Source organism: Pantherophis guttatus, chromosome 9 (genome assembly GCF_059756535.1).
Source record: "Pantherophis guttatus breed Tessera chromosome 9, ASM5975653v1, whole genome shotgun sequence".
In the NCBI taxonomy this organism is placed as follows: Eukaryota; Metazoa; Chordata; class Lepidosauria; order Squamata; family Colubridae; genus Pantherophis; species Pantherophis guttatus.
The window spans coordinates 11463166-11486278 of NC_142071.1; the positions used below are offsets into that span (position 1 = coordinate 11463166).

At 36.7% G+C, this 23113-nt stretch overlaps 1 protein-coding gene across 3 annotated transcripts; it reads left to right on the forward strand.

Moving 5' to 3' along the window:
• The first annotated feature begins 5841 nt into the window (after positions 1-5841).
• On the forward strand, positions 5842-22427 carry RAB11FIP1 (RAB11 family interacting protein 1). Of its 3 annotated transcripts, none has more exons than XM_034436878.3 (6): positions 5842-6411; positions 11712-12160; positions 12447-13272; positions 14514-16421; positions 16912-17017; positions 18103-22427. In XM_034436878.3, the coding sequence occupies exons 1-6, from the start codon at positions 6008-6010 to the stop codon at positions 18319-18321; spliced, it is 3912 nt and encodes a 1303-aa protein (XP_034292769.2). In that variant the 5' UTR covers positions 5842-6007; the 3' UTR covers positions 18322-22427. The 3 variants fall into 3 exon arrangements, with proteins under 3 accessions (XP_034292769.2, XP_060549492.2, XP_034292770.2); XM_034436879.3 differs by lacking the exon at positions 5842-6411 and adding an exon at positions 6818-10768; XM_060693509.2 differs by lacking the exon at positions 14514-16421.
• Positions 22428-23113: the final 686 nt, after the last annotated feature.

The window sequence follows — 23113 nt, forward strand, 5'->3', positions numbered from 1 at the left end:
CACATTCTCCTCATAGCTTAAGCACCTCAAATATATTCTCAAATATATTGTGATTTGCCAGGAAATTATTGTAGGGAGGATCTGTTCGGAATGGAACTGATGCAGACCAGAATAAGTAAAGCCTCCGTTGACCCAAACTTGGTCCCTGGTCCCATGCAAAATTGACTTATCTCTTTCTTCCAGTACATTTTTTCCAGATTCCAAATAAGATCTGTAGAATTTGGATTTTCCAAAGGTCTCCCTTTATGAGAGAAGTGGAGGGACGAGGAGAGCTTGGTGGACTACAATAAGCAAAGTTTTCCAGGAAAGAGGAAGCACATTAAAAAAAAAAAATGGGGGTGGGGGGGTTGGTAAGGAGCCAAGAGGCAGCCCAGCCCAGAGCTGGATAGGAGACAGGAAAAGAATAAGGATAGTCACTCAGGAGAAGGAAGAGGGGGAGAAGGCGAAGAAGGATTGTTGTACTATGGGCATGGGGTGGGAAAGCATTAGGAGCACACTTTACCCAGCCCAAGCAGAAGCAAAATGTTGTCCACTGGCATATGTAAAGGCACTATGGATAATGCATTAACATCTTGGTCTTAGAACAGGTTATTGACTTAATGGATCAACGGTAAAATTATCTGTATTGGGGCTGGAGATGAAGCCAAACTGGAGCAAAGCAGCGAAGACCAGTTGCTTGTAAAGCCTTAAAAAGAACAATTTTAAATGAGTTAGAGGTGCTGGGCTGGGGATGGAGGACATCATCATCTGTTCCTGCCCCAGGACAGAATGAGTAACAAGAGTTTTTCCCTCACTGTTGCAATCTTGTCTTGAGTTCTTTTGCCCAGGAGAAAAGACCATTTACCTTCAAGCTACACCTTTGTAAGAAAAGAAAACCTGGTCCATAATCCCCTTAGGATGGAAAGAAAGCAGTCAAATCACTTTACTAATCCATGCATAAATGAATAAGTTTGCTCTCTTAAATCAAAGAGAACCACACCCTTTAATGTTATGATTGTGTAAACACCGAAACTCTCTAGCATACTTTTCACCTGCTTGGCTGTTCTTTCCACCAGTTCCTCTTCAAAGAACAGGGCCTCCTGCTTCAAAATGAGCAGGGACATAATAGAAGGCAGGGAGAAGCTATCGATACTGGCATTTACCTGTGTTTGTCTTTTCTTTATGAAAAAAACTGAGAGATTTAGCAAAATACGGGCAATTGAGGGGTAGAAGGAGTTAGCAAGTGCATAGCAAATCCCTTTACCTCACCAAACCAAGATAATTTAAGTTCTGGAATGGAAGCTTAAATAAAGCAACATAAAATATTATCACAATGCTGGCACAGTGACAGAGCACAGAGTTCATATATCTCTTGGGTTGTTGAATAAGCTATGGTTTGATTAACCACAGTTTATTGAATCACCTCAAATTGTCTGGATTTTCCTGTTAGCTATATAAGCTAAGGTTTCAGGGCTATGTGTCCAGCTTCATTTCTGTGGCCTGCAAAGCCACAATTGCAGGAAATTGCTCTTAAGATTTAACAAAACAACAACTTGATGGAGGGATAAAACCTGAAGAACTTAAGTATATTGGTTTCTTGCAATCAATGAGCCTTTTGAAAAGTATATTTCATATCTGCTCATAAGTGGGGTGGGTGCTGTCAGGAAGGAATCACTAACATAATGTTTTCAGGATTCAGTCCTTACTCCGGGATCTTCATAAATTCAGGCTCAAAATGGCAGCTCACCCTCAGTTTGTGCTCATATCTGCCATCCTACAGATTTCACAGACCCTTATTAATAGTCGCCATCCTGCTGTACCACACTATCAATTCTCATCTTTGACTAAGGGTGGGCTGTAGCAAAACTATAAGCACATAATTTATGCATGATAATCCTTTACAATATACACTTTACTAGGCAAAATGTGGACAGTCACAACCATGCCTTCCACACTTTGTGGGAGAAAGCAGCAGCAGATGGTCTGATCCAAATCTTTAGACATGACATTACTATGAAATTTCCTCAAGAAAGGTCTTGTCTAAGTAATCAGGTCATGAAGAAGTATTTCCATTTAGCCGAAGAAAGCTCTGTATGCAACTTCATATATTAAAATCCTTTTTTATATACATATAGCAGTGATAGAATCAGAGCTATAAATAACTAGGCTTTGAGCTGAAAAGGATGATTAAATTTACATTTTTGGGAAGACAGCTTTGACAACAAATCATTATTTCCATCAGACATCAGGATAAAATGATATAAAACTCAATCCCAATACAAAGGATTACAACAACTTCAGCAGTAAGTGAAATTTAATATTAGTAACATCATGATATAAAATATTATAGTTCTAAATCCTGTAAGTAAAATTGTACTGCTGCTACTCTCGATAAATAAAACTAACCAATACAATAGAATGATGTAAAAAGACAATGAAGTAGATTTACTGTTAAACTGTAGTCTAAGTGGCTGACATGTCTTGTAAGAGTTCTTTTGTGTTCTGTTTTTTGTAATTAATACAACCTCTGGAGGGAAAATGGAGAAATGACTGATGGTTCAAATAAAGTCGAATTTATGTGTCATAATATTTATTCATTTATTTACTGGAATACTCTGCTGCAATCAGACTGTTCTCAGCAGTTCACATCAATGGAAATATAGTAAACATCTAGAATAAAACTATAAACACACATAATTGTCCCCGAAACTGTCTGAAATAACCCTGACATTTGAATCAGGAGTGTCAAAATTAAAGCAGATAACTGTGAATAGAAACCCCTATGAAAAATGAAAAAAATGGGAAAAAAATGTGATTTACAGAATGGCTTTGATGATTAGACAGGTTGGATTATAGAAAGAAGACAATCATGATGTAACTTTAGAGAGAAAGATTAATAGCAATAGCAATAGCACTTAGATTTATACAGTATACCGCCCCACAGTGCTTTACAGCACTCTCTGAATGGTTTCTGAGTCAGCATATTGCCCCCAATAATCTGCGTCCTCATTTTACCAATCTTGGAAGGATGGAAGGTTGAGTCAACCTTGAGCCCATCACGATCGAACTCCAGACTGTGGGCAGAGTTAGCCTGCAATACTGCATTCTAACCACTGTGCCACCAGGATTAAAATATATTGGTATTTATAACTGGTGTGAAGTATATTGGAAACTACTTTTTTCTTTCTTTTCTATATTTTTTACTTTTCTTTTTTTTTCTTGCACTTTTAGCTTTCTCTCTGATTCCTTTCTTTTTTCTTCCTTACTTTGTATTACTTTGTATTTGTTTTTATCTTCCTTTTTAAAACTTTTAGTGAAAATTGTATATTTTAAAAAATTGAAGCAGATAAGAATTCCTGCAATCACTTTGGAGCCAAGCCAGGCCTGGCTTGAAAGGATTGAGAACAAGGATTTTGAATTGCATTGAAACTAATAGATAGGGTCATGCTGGTGATTACTTATCTACCAATAGAGGGCCACTGCATTCTGGACCAAGGGAGGCTTTCAAAGCATCTTCAAAGCTAAGCCCACGTGGAACACACTGCAGTAGACTGATGAGTCGTGATGAAGGCATGAATTAAAGCTTGCCTCCTGGAGTTGTGGGAACTCCATCACCTACGGTTTTCAAGAAAAGATTGGACAACCATTGTCTCCTATCTTGGGCAGGGGGTTGGACTAGAAAACATGCAAGATCCTTCCAGCCCTATGATTCTAGGTCCTCTTGCTTCAGTTGGGACCACAATTGGTGCACCAAACTAAGTTGGGAAAAGGTCCTGATGGCTACAACATCCATTGCCCATCTGATTGTTGCTGGGCATCTGTGATTTCAAAATCTTTGATGTGCTTCCTCAAGTATACCCTACCCAGAAACAACATTGGAGGCTTAAAAGAGCAAATAGCAGCTTGCATCTTCTTAACTTGTTTCATCCCATCACAGCCTCCAGACATTGGGTTACTGCATGTCCTTTACTTTGTAGAGTTATACCACAATATTTAGTTTCATGCAAATATATATTATTTTGCATGCTTCAATTGCAGAAATGAAAAACATACTGGGCTTCAATGGTCGGTTGGAGAGTTTTAGTCCCTAAGTTAGATTCCCTCGTGACAGCAAAAATTTCAAATTTAATATACATCAATAAAATGTTACGTCAGGGATCATAAAGTCTAAGATCTTCTCAGTTCTTACTGGGCAAAATTTACCCTTAATTGCACAGGAATAGCTTATCAGAAAGTCCTTTTTAGCGCTTATCAAAAAGTTCTTACTTAAATGTCCCTGTTGGGATTGGGTAATGAATTCATGTGTTGTTCAAAGGGAAAAAAAGAACAGGTTTATCTATTTTGGGGTAATTTACCCAGGTTTGGGAAGCACTAAATTAACTTCTTAGATAGGCTTCTAAATGTCGCAATGCAGGGTGGAGTCTGTATGCATGAAGTCATTTCTAAAAAAGGAAATGCAAGACATTCAGGCTTGAATGCATTCAGATTGCCTACAGTGGAAAACTACACCCTTCTGAGATGAAACTATTATCTAACTGCTAGCTTCTGGACAACGCCATGTTTACTCACCCTCAGAAAGAAATGAACTCTGCACATACTCTAAGACAAATTGGCTCATTAGTTTCAGAAAGGAAATACCAGTGTTTTTTCTCCCTTTTCCCTGTTGTAAGTCTTCACTAACATGGAAATGAATAGTAAATCAGCAGAAATTCTTTCTCCATATAAAAAAGCTATTCAAGAAACTTTAGTGTCAGAATTTTTGCTAGCTCTTTGAACTCCTTCAAAAACTCAGCCAGGAAATGGCAGGCTAAAAAAACCAAGATGGTTTTTTTAGCTTGCCATTTTCAGATGTTGTTGTTCTCCATATTTTGCTCCCCAAACAAGTAGCCACAGCTATTTAGGCATTATTTGATACGTTTGTCCCAATTTCTGGGACTGTTGTCAGCATCCCGACATGGCACATTTACAACTGATGCTAAATCATCATGTGGTTTATCTATTTGGTAAGTTGAATGCAGTATGTGTTCCATATACTGCACTTATAATCAGTTTGTGCCCCAGAATAAAAAAAAAAAACACCCATCAATAGTATCCAACAACCAATTACAGACAGGAGAATCCAAGGTGAAAATATAGATTTATGTTTAATAAGCTATAGACACGCCAATTTTTTAAACTAAAAAGCAATGGAAAGTCATCAATTTGATAGAATCTGCTATAGGCACAGGGACCATTCATTACAAAGGACAGTCTTTTATTTCAAAAAGACGTCCTTTGGATTTATTTTTCCAAAACTCACTTTTTGTTGTTTAATTTTTACTGTATAAACGGTACCATTTCATGCACACGATTTGCATTCTTGTGAAAAATATGGAAATAGAATAACACTGTTATCAGCACTGTTGGTAATGAAACATCTGCAAGAGAACCCCCAAGCTCAGAGAGCACCAAGGACCCCACAAATATCCTTTAGTCTTTTTTATGCAAACTGACTTGTTGGATTTTATTAGAACAGTTGTCCTTGCTTTTGAATTTCCCTTTTTAAAGCAAAGGTATAAACATAAACAATATTTTAATCATTATAAACTTCTTCGGATTTGTCCCTTTTTCAGTCGAGTCCTTTATTTTTTCCCCAAGAAGCCTTTATTTGCATCGCAGCTATGTGCAAATAAAGGCAGAGCAACTGATGGCCTTCCGCATATTTTGCACTATCCCCGCCGTCATCAATGGAAATTGCTCCAAACCAAACCACAAGAGGAGGAACCGCTCTACCACTCCCGCCCGGGTAAACAAACTCCAGTCCCTGCGCTGGAAGCCACGCCCCTTTCCCCTGACAGATCTCGCGGGATCCGCCTCGGCTCTGGCGAGCGCGCGAGGCTCCCCTCCAGCGTTTTCCATTCGGAAGGGGGCGGGGCGTAGCGCTCTCGCGAGACTAGGAGCCGGCTGCTTGGCGTCTCCGCGGTGCCGGTTGCTCAGTCTGGCCGCGCGAGAAGACGGATGCGCTGCTGAAGCGGACGGAACCGTCGCTATGTCGCTGCCGGGCTCCCCGAGCTCTCCGGCCCCGCGCTGGGCCCCGACGCACGTCCAAGTGACGGTCCTCCAGGCGCGGGGGCTGCGCTCCAAAGCCAAGGGCGGCGGCGGCGGCGGCGGCGGGGGCAGCGACGCCTACGCCGTCATGGCGCTGGGCAAGGAGAAGTTCGCCACCTCGGTGGCCGAGCGCTGCCTCGGCTCGCCCGTGTGGCGGGAAGAAGCCACCTTCGAGCTGCCCTCGCTGCCCCGACGAGGCCTGGGCGTGGCCGGCGGGCCTGGGCCGAACGCCGTGCTGCAGCTGAGCGTCCTCCACCGCGCGCTGCTCGGCCTCGACAAGTTCTTGGGCCGCGCCGAGATCAGCCTCGGCGAGCTGCAGAGCGAAGGCGGCCGCCGCAGCACCCGGTGAGCGGGCGGGGGAAGCCTCCAGGCTCAGGGGCAGTCTACCTGCGCGGGGCGGCTGATGCGCCGGTCAGGGCCAACCTCGTTTTTACTAGATTGGTTTTCGATCCCCTTTGCTTCCCTGAGAAAAAGCAGAGAAATGCGAAATTATTTATATATATATATATATGTATATATGTATATATGTATGTATATATGTATATGTGTATATATATATATATATATATATATATATATATATATATATATATATATATATATATATATATATATATATATATATATATATATATATATATATATATATATATATATATATATAAATAAAAACCCTTTCCTTCCCCTCCCCCCTCCCCACGGTTAGAGATCTGAAGACCGAATTGTCACGTATCTAGAGATCTAATATTACATCTCTAGGTCTCTAATTTCTGGAGAGCCGATTGTCTAAATAATTGCGCATTAGACGAGGGCTATGAGATGTCAAATGGAGCCTCCACCTTCAGGGGCAGGGTATATCTGTGCGCCTGAAATGAGGGGAACATGGCTGAAATTGGCATGAAGCAGCCTATTTGGGAAAGGAGGGAGTTTCTTGCAGTAGGACCTGTTTGTATGTTTTGTTGTGTATTGTGAGAGCCCACCCATTTGGGTAGTTTTGGGTGTGTTGTGTCAGCCCTCCGAAAGTTGATAATGGGAATCCAGACAGCGTTCCTTTGTTAGGAGAATAAAATGTTATTTTAAAGGCCAGGCTCATTTTTAACATAAAAGTTTTGGATAGGTCAGCTCTGTAAATTTTTAGTTTAGTTTTGTGCTTTCAGTTAAAATACTCATTTTAGTTAAATGGAAGGGTGGAATAGTTCTGCTGGATAAAATTAGAGGCTAGCCAGCACACTTTAGTTTGTGCTTTTAATACAGATTGTCTTGACTTTTAATTAAAAGGGAAGCCTATTTTTGAAAAAAAATCAACATCCTGTTTTCAAGTACTGTTCTTTATTTTTTATTTATTAAAAAAAATTACATGGCGCCCATCTCTCATGGTGACTCCATTCAACTTATAGAAATAAACCCCAATGTACAAAACCCAATAATACTTCCAAGAAATGCCCAAGGAAGGTACAAAATGGTCAATTCTTGTTTTTCACTCAGCAGTTAATATGCTGCTTCTGTTTAATAGATGTTAATCTGCTAATAATTAAAGATAAACTTACCCTGTATAAATGCAGTTATGTTCTTTTTACATTGTTCAAAGCAAATATTCATTACTTTTTTTAGTAAAATTGGTTTGATACTGCAAACAAAAGCTGCCCTTTAAGAATCTAATATTCAATGAAATAAGTGTCTTATGGAGCCAAGCATGAATTTGCTTGATTATGAAAAAAAACTAAACAGAGAATGATGTTTACAATTCTAAATTTGGGAACGTGGTGGAATAAAAGAAACTTCATTTTTAAATTCCAACTTGAACTGAAAAATAATTGTAAACCAGCAGAAAATATAGTAATATAGAATATTAGTATAAAAATTAAGTTAGGAAACACATTGATGGATGAGCATGAGTAGAATCCAGTAATTTGATGAAATATCAATGAACTTTGAATGTTTGGAGATTAACTTTTTTTTTCAAACTCCAGTGTTAATTTAAATAGCATACTTTTAATAGATTGAACAAGTAATATGTAAGGGGGGGAGGGTAAATAATCCAAATGAAATGGATTAAGGTACCAATAATTAGGAGTTATTGAAAAAGAATGAAGACTTCAATTTCAGTCCAAAATGTAGTCCTATTTAATAAAAGATTGGGTTAGACATTTATCTTTGGAGGAAAATACTGGAATCTGAAATTCTACAGTTAATGCAAGGTTTCAGTAGGTGTGTCCTTTTGATCAAGATGAGAATGTTTTCAAATGTTTATATGGCAATTTGTAAACTCATGTTGGGTGTGTACCTTTTATAAAATGGTGCATCATAAGATCGAGGCAGGTAAAGTATCTATATTCAGTAACTGCTAGGAATGAGTCAGAGTTTTCTGTAATTCCTTATAGCCATGTACTTATTGTTTGCATTTTAGCAGCCCCACAAAATAGCCTACTTGAATTTGTAACATAAGAATTTGAATGTTGCTAGTTCAGAGAGAAGTTGGAAAAGGGAGTTTACATATATACCTATTGCACTATTTACCTTGTGATTAAAAAAACATGAATATGATTAGATAAACACTAGTAAATGAATGTGCTTTGAAACCAAATGTGCATTGTTACGTGAGGCATAAGTCTTTTGCTACTTGTTACTCTGTAGGCGCAAAGAAGTTGCTTTGGGGTGGTATATAAATTTTAACACTACTTTGTGCAGACTTCAAGCTGGAAGTGGTAGTAAAATGGATAGCTTTTATCTTCATTGTTGAAAGTCAAACTGTTGATAGTACTTCCCCTAATTTTTACATATGGTTTTATAATCGTTTAAATGTTGTTAAAGGATGCTATTTGTGTTTATTTTTAAATGTCCTCTGTGGGGTAATGCAGAGTACTTCCAGACTCATAAAATTTCTTGTTCTGCTATTGAAGCTATTGAAGAATTCATTTGTTATTTTAAAATAGGTATTTCCCTATTATGTCAGGATTCCTGCTGCAAAACAGCTGCACATAGTAAAAAGCATGATTTAAAAGTAAAAGATTAAATATATAAGACTGTATTAATTGGTTGTAATTCTATGGCCCTTTGTTAAATGTGCCAAAAAAATTTTTTTTGACCTTGAAGAGAAGATTCAAATCTTGGGAGGGAAAACTTAGTCCTTTTTTCTGCCATCCTTCCAGTCTGAAAAAACAACTAGATATAAATGAAATTATGTTCCAGTAATAATAGTTGAGCACCATATTCACATTGAATAAAATTATTTATTTATTTACTATCACTATTGAATAAAACCATACATTTAAAGTAAAAATAATATACATGCATAGTAGATAATGTATCACTGTTTTGTCTTAGAGTGCAGAAAATGATACTTCAGAACAAAATACCATGATCCTTTTCTTTGGTCAGCAATGTTTTTAGGCTGAGCTCATATTTCAGTGTTAGGAATGTAAATTACAATATATTATGATAACATTATTTTCTTAAAATCATATCTGGTATAGTTGATAAGTGGTAGGTCTCTTGTAAAGGCTGAACTATAACAAGTCCAACAGGCTTACCAAGTTTACACTGACAGTCTTGAATTCTTTGTACAACCATGATAAGCATCCAGAGAATGCTTGAAGGAAAGGCCCATAACTTTCTTACTACAATCAGCAGCACAATGTCAGCTAACCCACTGGGTTCATCTTACAAAAGAAAACCAGAGCTGTTTGATCTCCTTATTTTTTTCTGATTTAATCACCTTTACATCTGCAATTGATTGACTATAATGGCATCATATATTTTAAATCCGTTGGTATCTTTTCATTTGAAAATTGTATCTTTTACAGCAGCAGCCTTGTACCAAGTGGGTGGTTTTTGATATATAGTAGTACTTTTCCTATGGGATGGCAAATACACAACCATGTTGCAGGTAACGGACATGGTTTTGAACTGAATATTCCACTTAGAATCATATCACTTAGATTAGATGACCTAGTTGAAGAGCAGTTGCACAATCTCACCTGATGTTCAGAGGGAGGTAGGAAAGAATGTGGAAAATGAATTGCTTTATATCTGGTGCTTTTTCTCATTCTGTTCCTCTGTTTCATTCTTTTCTCAGACTTGGTATGTAAACTTTTAATGCATGCAATTTTCTTATAAAATGGAAATAGTTAAAATTAAAGTAGAAATTGCATGAATACTTGTAGTCCTTGACTTACAACCATTAGTTTAACAACCGAAGTTACCATGGCACTTGAAAAAGTGACTTGCAACCCCTCACTTATGACTGTCACAGCCATGGTCATGTGATCAAAATTTGGGCTCTTGCAGCTGGTATTATTTACAGCAATGCTGCATCACAGAGTCATGTGATTGGCATTTGTGACCTTCCCAGCCAGTTTTTGACTAGCAAAATCAATGGGGGAAGCCAGATTTGTTCAGTGGTTGAATGATTCACTTAACAATTGCAGTGATTTGCTTAACAACGGTGGCAAAAAAAAAAACTCATAAAATTGGGTGCGACTCACTTAACCACCTTGCTTGGCAATGGAAATTCTGTTCCCAATTGTGGTCATAAGTCGAGGACTACCTGTACATAGATTCCTCTTTCTGCTTCCGAAATCTTTTTCTGGTAATAACTTTCTTCTTTTCTTTCTTTCTAGTCATGCTATCTCCTATGCTGTATCCAGTTCCATTCAAGACTATACTACAGTACTTGTCTTGGTTCAAGTGAGGGAACGAAAAGGTTAGAGAAACTAAGGTGGCTTGCATCTTAGGCTCCAGTAGAGAAGCAGTTCGTTCTTTGCCATCTATTTCCTTATACCTATCAGTGGCATTTCAGCAGTTATTATTATATTAAAATCTTACTGAGAGTTTGGGAAACAGCCAGATCTTTACTGTTTTTTATATTGTAGCAATTTAAAATTACAAAACTGTTGCATAGTAAGAAACCCACCAACAGAATAGGGGGATCTAGAAAATTTTTTTCAAGATCCTATTAAAAGCAAAACTTTTTCCCAGTTATATTTTTGTATCTTCAGAGTGAAAGCACTCACTTCTCTTAGCAGATAAATCTACCTCTTCAGTTTGGCTCATCCTGTTTAAGTGCCTCAATTCTCCTTTCTAACCAGCTATATTTAAAAAGTCTGGATGCATTATACTTTGATCAGAGGGTTTAAAATTCTTACAGAAACATGTTCCTCTTTTGCTAAAGAGTTTGAAAATTTCCTTAAATGGGAATGATAAAACTAATTATTGTTTATGGGCATATATATAAATGGATAAATAACACAATGTACTTAAATTCACAGTAAATTATTATTTACATCTTTTTTCAAGTTTTTCTTTGCCTGATATCTATCTATGCCTGATAGATAGACCCACCCTTCCTAGCTATGTAAGCATAGAGACCCTTTTTTCTGATATTGGTAATTAGTTTTAAAATAAAAGAGCTATCTATAATTTTAACTATTTTGAGAATAATGCAGCACATTGGAGGAATAAATAATTTGAGTGATTTCCTTTTCTCTTTTTTACATTATACTTTGCTGGATCAGTATCACTAGGCTCCATTTCATGGTCATAGAGAACTTGATTCTTCTTCTTTTTGGGCTAAAACTCTGCAAGAAGCATTTCGGAATTAGTGTCTTCATGTTCCTAATTCCTGATTTCACTTTTCATGTATACAGATGGTACAAGCTTCACTCCAAACCAGGGAAGAAGGAAAAAGAGCGGGGTGAGATTGAAGTGGATATCCAGTTCATGAGGAGCAACATGACAGCCAGTATGTTTGATCTGTCCATGAAGGATAAGCCTCGGACTCCCTTTAGCAAACTGAAAAACAAATTAAAAGGGAAAAGGGGCAACGGATTGCCAGACACGGCTTCAGCCATTATTCCTAGCATTACTCACTCTCCAGCTGACAGTGAAGAAGAGTCAAATGAGAAGGAGAAGAAAAAATCAAAATTCAAGACACTGTTCTCTAAACCTGGTTTGCATAAAAGCAATATTTCCCAGTCCATGTCTGTGCTACCCACACTCCAGCCTGTTTCAGAGAGAGTTCGACTTCGACCCAGTGACTTTCAATCACAGTGGAGTGATGATGAAGATGATGACACTTTGACAACAGTCTCTGAGAGTGAGTAGCCTCTTCATTAAGAGAAGCAGTTTCATGAACCTCTTAGGGCTGTGTCTAACTTTGAGATACCATACATTTTCTTTTTTGATCAAAATTGAGTTCTCCCTATCTTTGAGAGAATGGAGCTGTCATGATGATCTGTAGTATATGTCATTGGTTAAGTCCACTTTAAATAATCCCCAATCATAAATATATTGTTCCTAAACATCCTTAATTTCTATAGATAAGTATTTTCAGAAATTATGTACTTAACCGTTTTGATAGCAATGTTACTTTTTCCTTTCAGAGCCCTCTGCAAACAGAACCAACAATAATGTACTTGGTCCCCCTTCTGTCATGACCCACAAGAGAACTGGTAGTGGAGACTCCAAGCAATTAAACCAAATAATTGCTGGCAGTGCTAAGAAGGATATGCATTCTTTATTTGGCCTCAGATCCAAAAATGACCCAGTTTCCAGGTCCAATCTGTGTATCAATGGTAGCCATGTTTACATGGAAGAAAATGAATCAAAGAGCGACCTCGTTTCAAAAGAAGGCACTCCATCTTCTCCTCAGACATCCCAGCGAAAACGCCTCTTTTTGTCTCAGGAAAACCTCTCTTTCGAACACGACAAGGAGCTTGAAAACTCTGCAAGGTTGGCCCTTGATAAATTGCCATCTGGGTCGTTGGAATCCTTTAAAGCCATGACTCTGCCATCGTATAAATTGCTTGCTGGTGGAGATTTAGTAGAAAATAACACTCAATTCGTTTCAGACACTCCAAAAGAAACCAAGGAGATCAAAAAACAGGAGAACAAGAAGTCTGGCTTGCTGTCTCTTGTGACAGGGAAAAAAGAAACAAAAACCAGTGAGGAGTTGGGGAACACTGAAAGTTCCCTGAAAGCGAAGGAAGTAAAGCGTAATGAAAAAGAATTGGCCAGAAAAGAGACAAACCCTTCTGAGCTCCCTGTGGATGGCAAAAGGGGCCATGGCCCACCTAAGAGTAATGCCATAGATGTTGTCATTGCAAAGACATCAACAAACCCTTTCAGTGAAAACATTGTGGAAGGAGAGAAACCAGAAAAGAATGCCGCTTCTGTGAAACCTTCTCAGACGAAACCTGTCAAACCCAGGTTAGTAAGAAGAGATGCTTAAATTTTTGCTAATATCATCACCATCTTATTTGTCAGGGCTGCCCAATTTAGAAAACTGGGCAGCTTATAACATTGGAATACACAATGAACAGTTAAAAACATAAGATTAAAACATAACAGCCCCCACAAAAAAGCAGCCATAACAAACATACAAGGGCTCCACAGATTCATCAATTAAGAGTTAAATGCTGCCCAGAGAAGAGTGAGATGGGCAACATATAAGTTGTATAAATAAAAAAAATAACTTCAGGTTTTATAACTTGAGCCAAATCTTAAGAGCTTTCCATAACCCCAGGAAAGAGGGTGCCATACGTATCTCGGGTGGGATGGGATCAAGGATGCTGTTTCAAAGGTCACAGATATCTTGGCATATAATGCATTTAGTAAGATTGATCTTTTACCTGGAGCAGGTATAAATTTCAAGGTGTATCTGATCTGGGTATTTAGCAGCCAGATCCTTTTGCAGGTGACATGCACGGCTCTGTCTTCTTGAAAAAGGAGAGTAACATGATCTTGGCAGGCTATCTTGGTTTTTTTTTTAGGAGAAAAAGCAAAATAGTTGCTATTCTTCCCCTCAGGGTAGAAATGTTCCTCATAGAGGTTCTACAGCTGGAACATGAAGGGAATAGGAGGAATTATTTGAGAAGAAAATTGGGCTACTTAGATTGCATAAGCTGATTATGTTTGTAAAGTAGTCCACGTTTCCAAACTAAATGTCAAAATACGTCAATACAGATACTGAGGACTATTGATTGTGACTCAGGTTCATTGTTTTATATTAGCGATAAATATATTATGTGCTAACAATGTCTTGTAACTTTGACTTTGTATTTAACTATATTTTAGAGACAGATAAACTTTGCTTTTGTAAGGGAAGTGTGCCTGTCAAACATAGTGCTGTGCTTTCTAACTTTTGTGTCTCTGCTGCTTTATATAGTTGAAGGCTTTGCTGCTCATACAGTCTATTTAATCTGCTGAGATTAACAAAGTAATACTTTATAGACATATTTTCCTAAAATACAGTTTTTGCTTTTCCATTTACTCTATTAAAAAAGTATCACAACATAAAAGAATATGCTTGGGTGCTTCACTAAAGCCCTGTGTCCCTCCTCATTACTAACATACAGCAACTTTTCTAAACTTTTTATCTAAAATATGTCTGCTTGTCTCAGGTTGCATCTGCAACTGACATGCAGGTTTTATTTTGTCCCTTCTTACAGATTGGGCGTGTCTTCAGAGGATGAAACCAAAGCCACCTCTTTTCCTCCTGTTCCTCTTCCTCCTACTTGCTATCCTTCAAATAATGAAAATAATCCTTTTACTTCTAAATTTGATGTAGAACAGAAAACTCGGGAAGTTGGTACGTTTGATAGCTCAAAGAATGTTTCTGTTAATAATCCGTTCACTACAAAATGGATGCAGGATTCTAGAAACCTGGAATGCTCTGCAGTTTCTATCTGCCTTCCTTCAACTTCTGGCCGTGAAAATAATCCCTTCACTCCTAAATGCGGACAAGAATTTCAGGAGATGGAAACCTCTTCCTTATATTCTCTACATTCTGCAGCTTCCATTACTGAAACTCATACTATTCCTTCTCAGCTTTCTAACATTAATGATCCCTTTGTAATCAAAGTAGGACAGGAATCTGAAAGAATTAAAAGTCCTCCCACATCTATAAATTCTGTTTCTTTAACCGGAAACATTGATAATTCCAAGTACACTGATGTTTCTTCAGAAAAGTTTCAAAATGAAAACTTAACTGTTCAAACAGATACTATATCCAACTTCTCTGGCTCTCTATCTGAGAGTCTTCCACCACAGTCTTCTGACCTAGTTAGAGTGAACCAAAAAGCCTCATATGACAAAGTGCATATAGTACTGCCTTTTAAAGAAAATAATGGGATGAAAAAGTCGGTAGCCTTTGCCCTCGATGAATCGAAAGTGGATGTAATAAGTAGTCATAATGACCGTGCAGATGAAGATTCATTTGAGGTAAATGAAAATAAAGAAACACTAAATTCATTTGAAAAGAATAGCGTCCAGGTAATTGAATTAAACATAGAAAATAGTTGTGGCTCTAAGCCTGATGAAGAAGACATAATTTCTGTTCATACTAGTGGGAACCCCTTAGAGAAAGAAGTTGAATCTGGCTTCTCTAAAAAGGAGCCACTGGTACCAATTGCAAGAGTCCTCATTCCTCTGCAAAGCAAAATGTCAGTTCCTGAACAGAGTGACAAAACACATACTGTGCCACCAAAACCAGCACCAAGAAATGGTTTGAAAGTGAAAAAATGTGTACCTCTATCTGATGAACCAAAAGGAGAAGATGTATCAAGCCAGTCATCTGTTCTCAAAGAGGTTTCTTCAGACAATTCAACCTTTAGTGAAAAGTCAAGCCATATTTGCTCATTAACTTCAGAAATGGCTGTCCTTCCTCATAGATATGATAATGGTAATACAGATCCATCTCAAAGTATTAAGGATGACTCTAACCACATGATGAGAACATCACTTGGGATTTCAGGTCCCGGAGAGCTGAATGTAAAGCCCATTACTCTTCCTGTTATTCCAGAAGTAGCTTCAGATGATGAGCAATTAGGTGATTATCAGCAGAATCCTGTAAGTATGCCATTAAGTGAAGATTTGTCAAGAAATGAAGATGGCTTTATGAACTTGTGGGCTTCTGCTGAGAGGACAGATCTGACATCAACTAAGAAAGCTATTGGAGAGACTGTATCAGGTCTCATGCAAATGAGTAATTTTGGCAATTCATCCAACAGATTGTTGAAGGATCCAGCCAACAATGTACATAAAAACCCAAATCATAACCTAACAGGCATAGAAAAGGAGTGTGGAGAGCACTCTACCAAAGATAGGCAGGATGATTGTCCCGAGTCTTCTGCTAAGCCTGTTTCTCTTTACCCTCTGTCTGATTCTTCTCAGTCTTGCTCTGTTAGTTCTTTCCAGTCTGATTCTCATGGCTTTAATAAAGCAGAATCTCCAAAAAAGGCTACAGCAGAAGAATTGGATGCCAAAGTGGAAAGCTCTGGCAGGAAGAAGCTGTTGCAGGCATGGGTTTCACCCTCTGAAACACATCCTAATCCTGGTGGAAATTCTGCCAAACTCAGGTGAGAAGACAAGATCCAATATAAAAACCATTAGCTGCTGTTGAATCCTTGATATCTCTCTTCTTGGTGGGAAGGTGGAAATGCCAACGTTATTTGTAACTTTAATAAATGGAACGGGGAAACAATAAGTCATTGGGATATACTCAGTACATATCCTGGTTTACTTCCATTATTTTGTCATATATCTCTAATTTGTTATGAAAATAAAATAGTAAAAGTGAAAATCTCCTACTTTGGCATAAATTCCTTGGAGGAAGGGCAGAACATAAATGTATTAAGTAAACCTTTGATCTTATTTGAGCAAATTATTTAATACACTGTCAACTTGTTGTTCCACCATATGGAGATGCCAGCCGTACAAAAGGGTTTGTCTTAAATTTGAAGGTGAAAGGTAAGAGAGAAGAAAAGTGACTTTGCAGGATTCATGTGTGCAGTACTCTGTTACATCCAGAGTAAGTATGTTGTTCACTGTAAATGTTATCTCTTGTAGACTTCATCCTGTGAAGCCAATGAATGCTACAACTAACCAACCATCTGCAAAAACCTTGAGCATAAATACTAAGATGCTGGATAATCAAACTGAAATCAATCTAAAGGTACTTAAGGCATTTTTTTAAATGTATGGGCAATCTCTGGTTCTGTAATTTCTGTTAATTCTCACCATAGAGTAAATGAAAATTGAATATTAAAATATGTTAAAGCGCAGTGTGATATTCAATTCAATTCAATTTTTATTATTACAGTCATAGACCAGAGACCAGAACAAATAAAAACACTCAATAAATAATACAATTAAAAATTCTAGAATAAACAGCAATAGCACTTAGACTTATATACCACTTCACAGTGCTTTACAGTCCTCTCTAAGCGATTTACAGAGTCAGCCTATTGCCCCCAACAATCTGGATCTCATTTTACTCACCTCGGAAGGATGGAAGGCTGAGTCAACCTTGAGCCTGGTGAGATTTGAACTGCCAAATTGCAGGCAGCCGGCAGGCAGCAGAAGTAGCCTGCAGTACTGCACTCGCCACCACTGCGCCAATAACAGATAGAAATCTATGATAAAATCCAGTCTGTCAATTATACATGGTCTGATATTTTGTAGCTGTGGTTAACGTGTGCTCCTTGTACTCTTGTGTTTTTAACTACTTTTTTGTGAAGACAATAGTTGAAGGATAGTATAATCAATTTTAAAATATGACTGACTGGAGAATGTATGAATTGCATATGCTGAAAACTTGAAACTCTTCTAAAGGCTTTCAACATAAAAGATTTTGGTATTGGATTATACAATAGTTATTGACTATGTATATGAAGTTTGTAAGAGTTTGATTTTATACAGAAATTAGACCTTGGTTTTCTCAACTGAGACAATTGTAATGGATGATTTACATGTGATATCTTAAGATTGTCTTGATTTTTGCTGGTTTGAGCAACAGCAACCAGAGGTGGGCTTAGAAAGACTTAAAATCTTCATCTCCATAAATGTACTTGCTAACGCTGCATTTTTACATTTTTGTGATTTTTTAAAAAGTGGTTGCTTTTAAGCATTACTGAAGCATTTTTGAAGTGCATGCTAGATCCCTGAAGCTAAAAGTTTGAGCTGCTTTCTGATTTTTTAGTCTATTCATGATAACTCTTTCTACTGAAATGTCTTTTCCCCCCTCTTTCTTTCCTACAGAAATATGACCGTTCAGATCCTGCCTATGCTTATGCTCAGTTAACTCATGATGAACTGATCCAACTGGTCTTGAAACAAAAAGATATTCTTGCCAAGCGAGATGTCCAAGTACGAGAACTGGAAGACTATATAGATAACTTACTTGTTAGAGTCATGGAAGCAACCCCCAACATTCTTCGAATTGAAGTCCACCCCAAAAAGAAAGCTGGAAAGATGTAAAATGACTCCTCAACCTGTATGAAGACCTTTCTTAGTCAAACTTAAGGAGTAGAGAATGTGAAATGAAATAATTGTTGCTTTATCAAAACAAAGGTTATTTATTTCTTTGGGTAAAATTGCTTTTCTTGTCTTAGAGACTGGCTAGATATAAACCAAAATGACAATCTTTACTCTTCCAATACAAAGCACATATTTTGCTTCTCTATTTATGATTAAAAGTTTGAGCTTATGAAACTTCAAGAGAGCTATGTGAATCAGTTTTCTACTGTGAATAATATTGTACCTGGAGCCTCTATACAGAATTTTATGTAAAGTTGAAAAACATTTGCCACAGTTTTCAAATTTCTGTGGGTAATCCTAAATTTTTGTGCAATATATACAATCTTATCCTAAGCAATCTCATGCTAATTCACTGAAAACACTGGAATATCATCAAGTCCCTCATTTTAATTAGCTGGAAAATGAAAATATTACTGGAAAACTGGATGCCTTTGAAATCATCATTGTGACTTTCGCAGGTTCTTATCAATTGGAGCTTATGCTGTGGATGTTTACAGTGGATTGTGTACTGAGCTACTTGCGTTATTCATTTGGGGACCATAGGTAGAAAAAAATTATATAGTAACAGCTGGTGAACAAACATTGCTTGCTTGTGTTTTCTACATTGAAATGGCAAGTGAATAAGAACATGCAAAACTGCAGTTCAGCACTGAGTTTTATAATCTCTAATTATGATTGGTTTGGGGTCCATTGTATTTGATTTGGATTGGGACAAACTGGTTAATAGCACTAGAGCTATTGCTCAGTTGTAGGTGATGATTTATAAATAGAGATTAAAGCAGGGATAAGTAACCTTGGGTTTTAAAAAGAACAAAACTCCAGAAGAAGTACTAGGTTGTTATTCCTCTATGACTTTAGAAATGTGGATATAACTGGAATGTTCCCAGACTTTTAAGTTTGAAAGTACATATTCACACGATTCTTAATTGGCCATGAATATTGACTGAGCTTGCTTTTTAGTCACCTCTTCTTTGTTCAGAAATTGATTTGTTTTTCTTCCTTCCCTTTTACTCAATAAAGTGTTCACAGAATGTCTTCCAATTTGTGAATACCCACACAAAAATTCCTCTAACAAGGTTCTTTTCAGAAAATCTAAGAACATTGGTGTACTTAAGTCCTTTTAGAATAACAATCTACATAGGCTAGTACAATTACTTCTGTCAGGAAAGGTCAGATAGTTTTGGGGTTCCAGAAGTTTCTCTTGAGTTCTTCCAGATTCTGTATTTTTCAGAGATATAATTGCCTGTGATGGTTATTATGGGTGAAAATAAAGATAAAATTGTAGACTTTCAGAATCCGTAACTGATGAGCAAGCAGTTAGAAATCTTTTAGGTAATTTTTGCTAAGGTGAAGAAAAGGCATTCTTTCTCATCAGATGCCATGGCAAATGTATCTGCAATTCTTGAACACTTTCCCCTTTTTCTATGCAGTGAAACTTTGGGTTAAACTTTGCTGAGCAAAGTCTCCATGTATAAACTCTTGTAATTCCAAGCATTTATTTGCTATGCCCAGAGCTGTATATGCAATATTGTCAGTTAACTCAAGTTTTCCTTTCTCCTTAAGAATATCTATCCTATGTTTGAAATGAACAAACCTGAATATCTGATAAATTGCTCAAATCTCAGAATATTCATTGATACTTAAATTCCATTTTATTTGATCAAGAAAACTAAACAGGGCACTATTGATGTGAGACAGTCTGAGGGAGTTAACAGCAGCAATTTTGTACATTGAGGCATTCGTTTTGGAAATCTGGAAGCTTTGTTTGAGCTGTGTTTCTGATATAAAGGTTTTGAATTGTCAAGCTTTTCCACAGTTAACTTCTCTTTCCCCAGAGGTAGAGAAATGTAGCCTGATCTATTTGTTGCAGTAATTACTGGAATACATATGAGATCTACATTATCTTTACACAATAGATAGCCTATATTGTTTCTGATAAAAGACTAAGGGGAAATGTTCACATTTTCAACATACAGTTTATGCAACGTTTATATAAGAGATAAAACTTCCTTTTTCCTGTGAAAATAATAGTATGTGGTAAAGAGGGAAGAATAAATACAGAACTTTTAAATCTTGCGAACTTTTTAAATGGAAAGTTAAAGAGGTTTTTAATTTTAAAGCAGGACAATGGTTACACGGGTGAGATGTGCCTTGAAAGAAAAAATGCATACTCCAGATCTAGTAATATTTTATTCTGGATGTAGTGGGAAAACCACATTTTCTATGTGTATTTTAAAACTTACTCTGAACTGGGCATCTTCCTTTTTATGATTTACAACCAATCCATTGTTGTGTTATTAGAGATTATTTAATCTATCTTTAAATTCTGTTTTAAAAGGTAGAAACTACATGTAGAGATTAGCAAGGTATTTTGCAGAATTACACAAATCTATGCACGTTTATGTTCTAGCCACTCAAATCTACTACTGATTCAAAATTGTTAGCAATCACAGCTAGCTGATTAAATACAGGTACCTGCAGCAATCCAAGTATTATTTAGTGACATTGAAGAATTAACTTAATCATTTGCTATAGCTGTTGTTTATTATCTTCCTATGCACTTTAATGAAGGATCTGTTTGGCACTGAACAGTTCTTCAGTCCTCTTATTATACTTAGTCACCACACTGGATTATAATGTAAGTTTGTCAGCTACATTTAGTAACCAGTGTACTTGCTACTTTATAATCTGGCAATCACCAAAGAGCAAAATAGCTTAGGCGGCTACGGTACTCATGTTTTGAGAAGAAATATAGTTTGTATGACTTACAAACTACATGCATCACAAACTATATCAATGCATTCATAACCTAATTACATATTTTAAGGTTTGGTACGAAATGAGTAATATATTTGAATGTCAGATTCTGAGGGAGGAGGAGATCATACTCTGTTGTTGCCATAAACTGAGTGTGAAATTTGTTGAATAGATATGTCTGCCTCTTCCTATGCAGTATAATTCTAATTCTGAGGAACTATAAAAAGTTTCTTTTTGCCTCATTTGTTTGGTAGAGTTAGAAGCAGCATTTTGGATTTTTCCACAGAAAAGAGCAGTGATCTGGCATATTGAAGGCAGTATGATATTGTGAAATTGCTGGTACTGAAATGTGTAACAGTACATATTTTATAGGTAGAAGAAAAAATTTGGAGGGTGTTTTAAAGTCTGGCTATTTCCCTCTGCTGGTTGTAGCATAATACAATATGCTTTTATGAAAGGCATGCAGAAATTTGTATTGTGTGTCTGATTCCAGAATATCAAATAGCTGCTTTAACACCATGTTCCCTAGGAATAAATTTCTGAAATAGACTGGAATATATTCTAAACATGCCCGCTAATAAAATGGCAGGTATCAAAACAAACAAAAAAGAAACAAAATTCGTGCTGGACAAATTTTTAGCAGATTGAGAAAATCCAAATTTAGAATCCTTAAAACAAGTGAATTTTAATATAAATTCCAGTAAGATAGCATAGTTAATGGTCATTGTTGAAAATTATGGGAATTGCAATCTCAGGAGCTTGCTAAATTTTCCAACCTGAAACAGGCTGTCTGCAGTTCCAATAATTGGAAAGGTCCATTTTGTGTTTAGAATGTTCCATAATAATCTTTTGTACAAAGTTGATCTCAACACACACAAAGAACACTAAATTGGGGATAGTTTTAAGTCATAACTGTATGTATTTAATGGGTTTTAAGTCGGGCAGTTTCACATATTGTGTAACCTAGTATGAAGGAGTTACATCTGGGTCCAGTTGTTGCTAACTTTGTCTTCATGCCTTATATATCACTCAATATATAATGTAGAAATAATAGTGCCTTAAAATCAGTATTTTACTGAACGATTTAAATATAATCAGTTCATGTAAATTCTTAAGTTTTAATAAAATGGTTATGCAATGAATAGTTTGTGTCCCTCTGTATATTTAACATAGAAGGATTTAAATGTATGTTTATGCTTTGTTACAGTTGGTACATTGCCTGATGGTTTTTATACAAAAACCTTCAGCCTTATGAAATGTTAAAATAAAGTTATTTAAAGTTAAACAAATGTGTGTCCTTCGTTATATATTTTATGCACTGATAGACCCAAGAATGAATAAGCACATTGACTGTTTAGTGAATATCTGCTTAGAAAGCATGTATCCAATCCATCGTTTAAACATAATTTTCTTCATATGTTTGATAGAAGTGTTTATGAAGGCAGTTCTATGAATGTGATAAAGATTAGCAAATGAGGGAAGCAGAGCATGTGTGAAAGTATATAGAATACTTAACTAATGGTTCATCACTAAGGGAGTAAAATGTACTGTGTCTTTCATTTTCAATGCATTTTTGAATATAGTAAAAGTTTGTTGGGAATTTAGAATTTTGATGATCGGGGCATAAATATCTCTACTTTTATATGCTGATGTGCAAATGCTGAACAATGTCCTTAAATGTCTTTTTTTGCATTTTGTAAAATATTCCCTGCCTGAAAGGGAATAGTGTGCATACACACACACATCAAAATAGGAATGAAGTTTTAGGTTGTGGCTGATTTTAATAGGATGTAAATTCAGCCTAATCCTGTATTTCATACCAATATTTTAACAACCAGTGACATCTCTTATTCACACTACAAACCTAATATAGAAATTGTAGAAAATAAGATTATGGATGTGGATGATCAAAATCGTCCTGATTTGATGATACTGAGAACATTTCTTTTTCTAATTTCCTCTGCTTTTACATATT

Excerpts from the sequence above, each read along its gene's own strand:
- RAB11FIP1 (XM_034436878.3), top strand. The coding sequence starts at position 6,008 with ATGTCGCTGCCGGGCTCCCCGAGCTCTCCGGCCCCGCGCTGGGCCCCG. Across the intron at positions 12,161-12,446 it reads TTTGACAACAGTCTCTGAGA|AGCCCTCTGCAAACAGAACC; the intron begins GTGAGTAGCCTC and ends TTTTCCTTTCAG. Across the intron at positions 17,018-18,102 it reads AAACTGAAATCAATCTAAAG|AAATATGACCGTTCAGATCC; the intron begins GTACTTAAGGCA and ends TCTTTCCTACAG.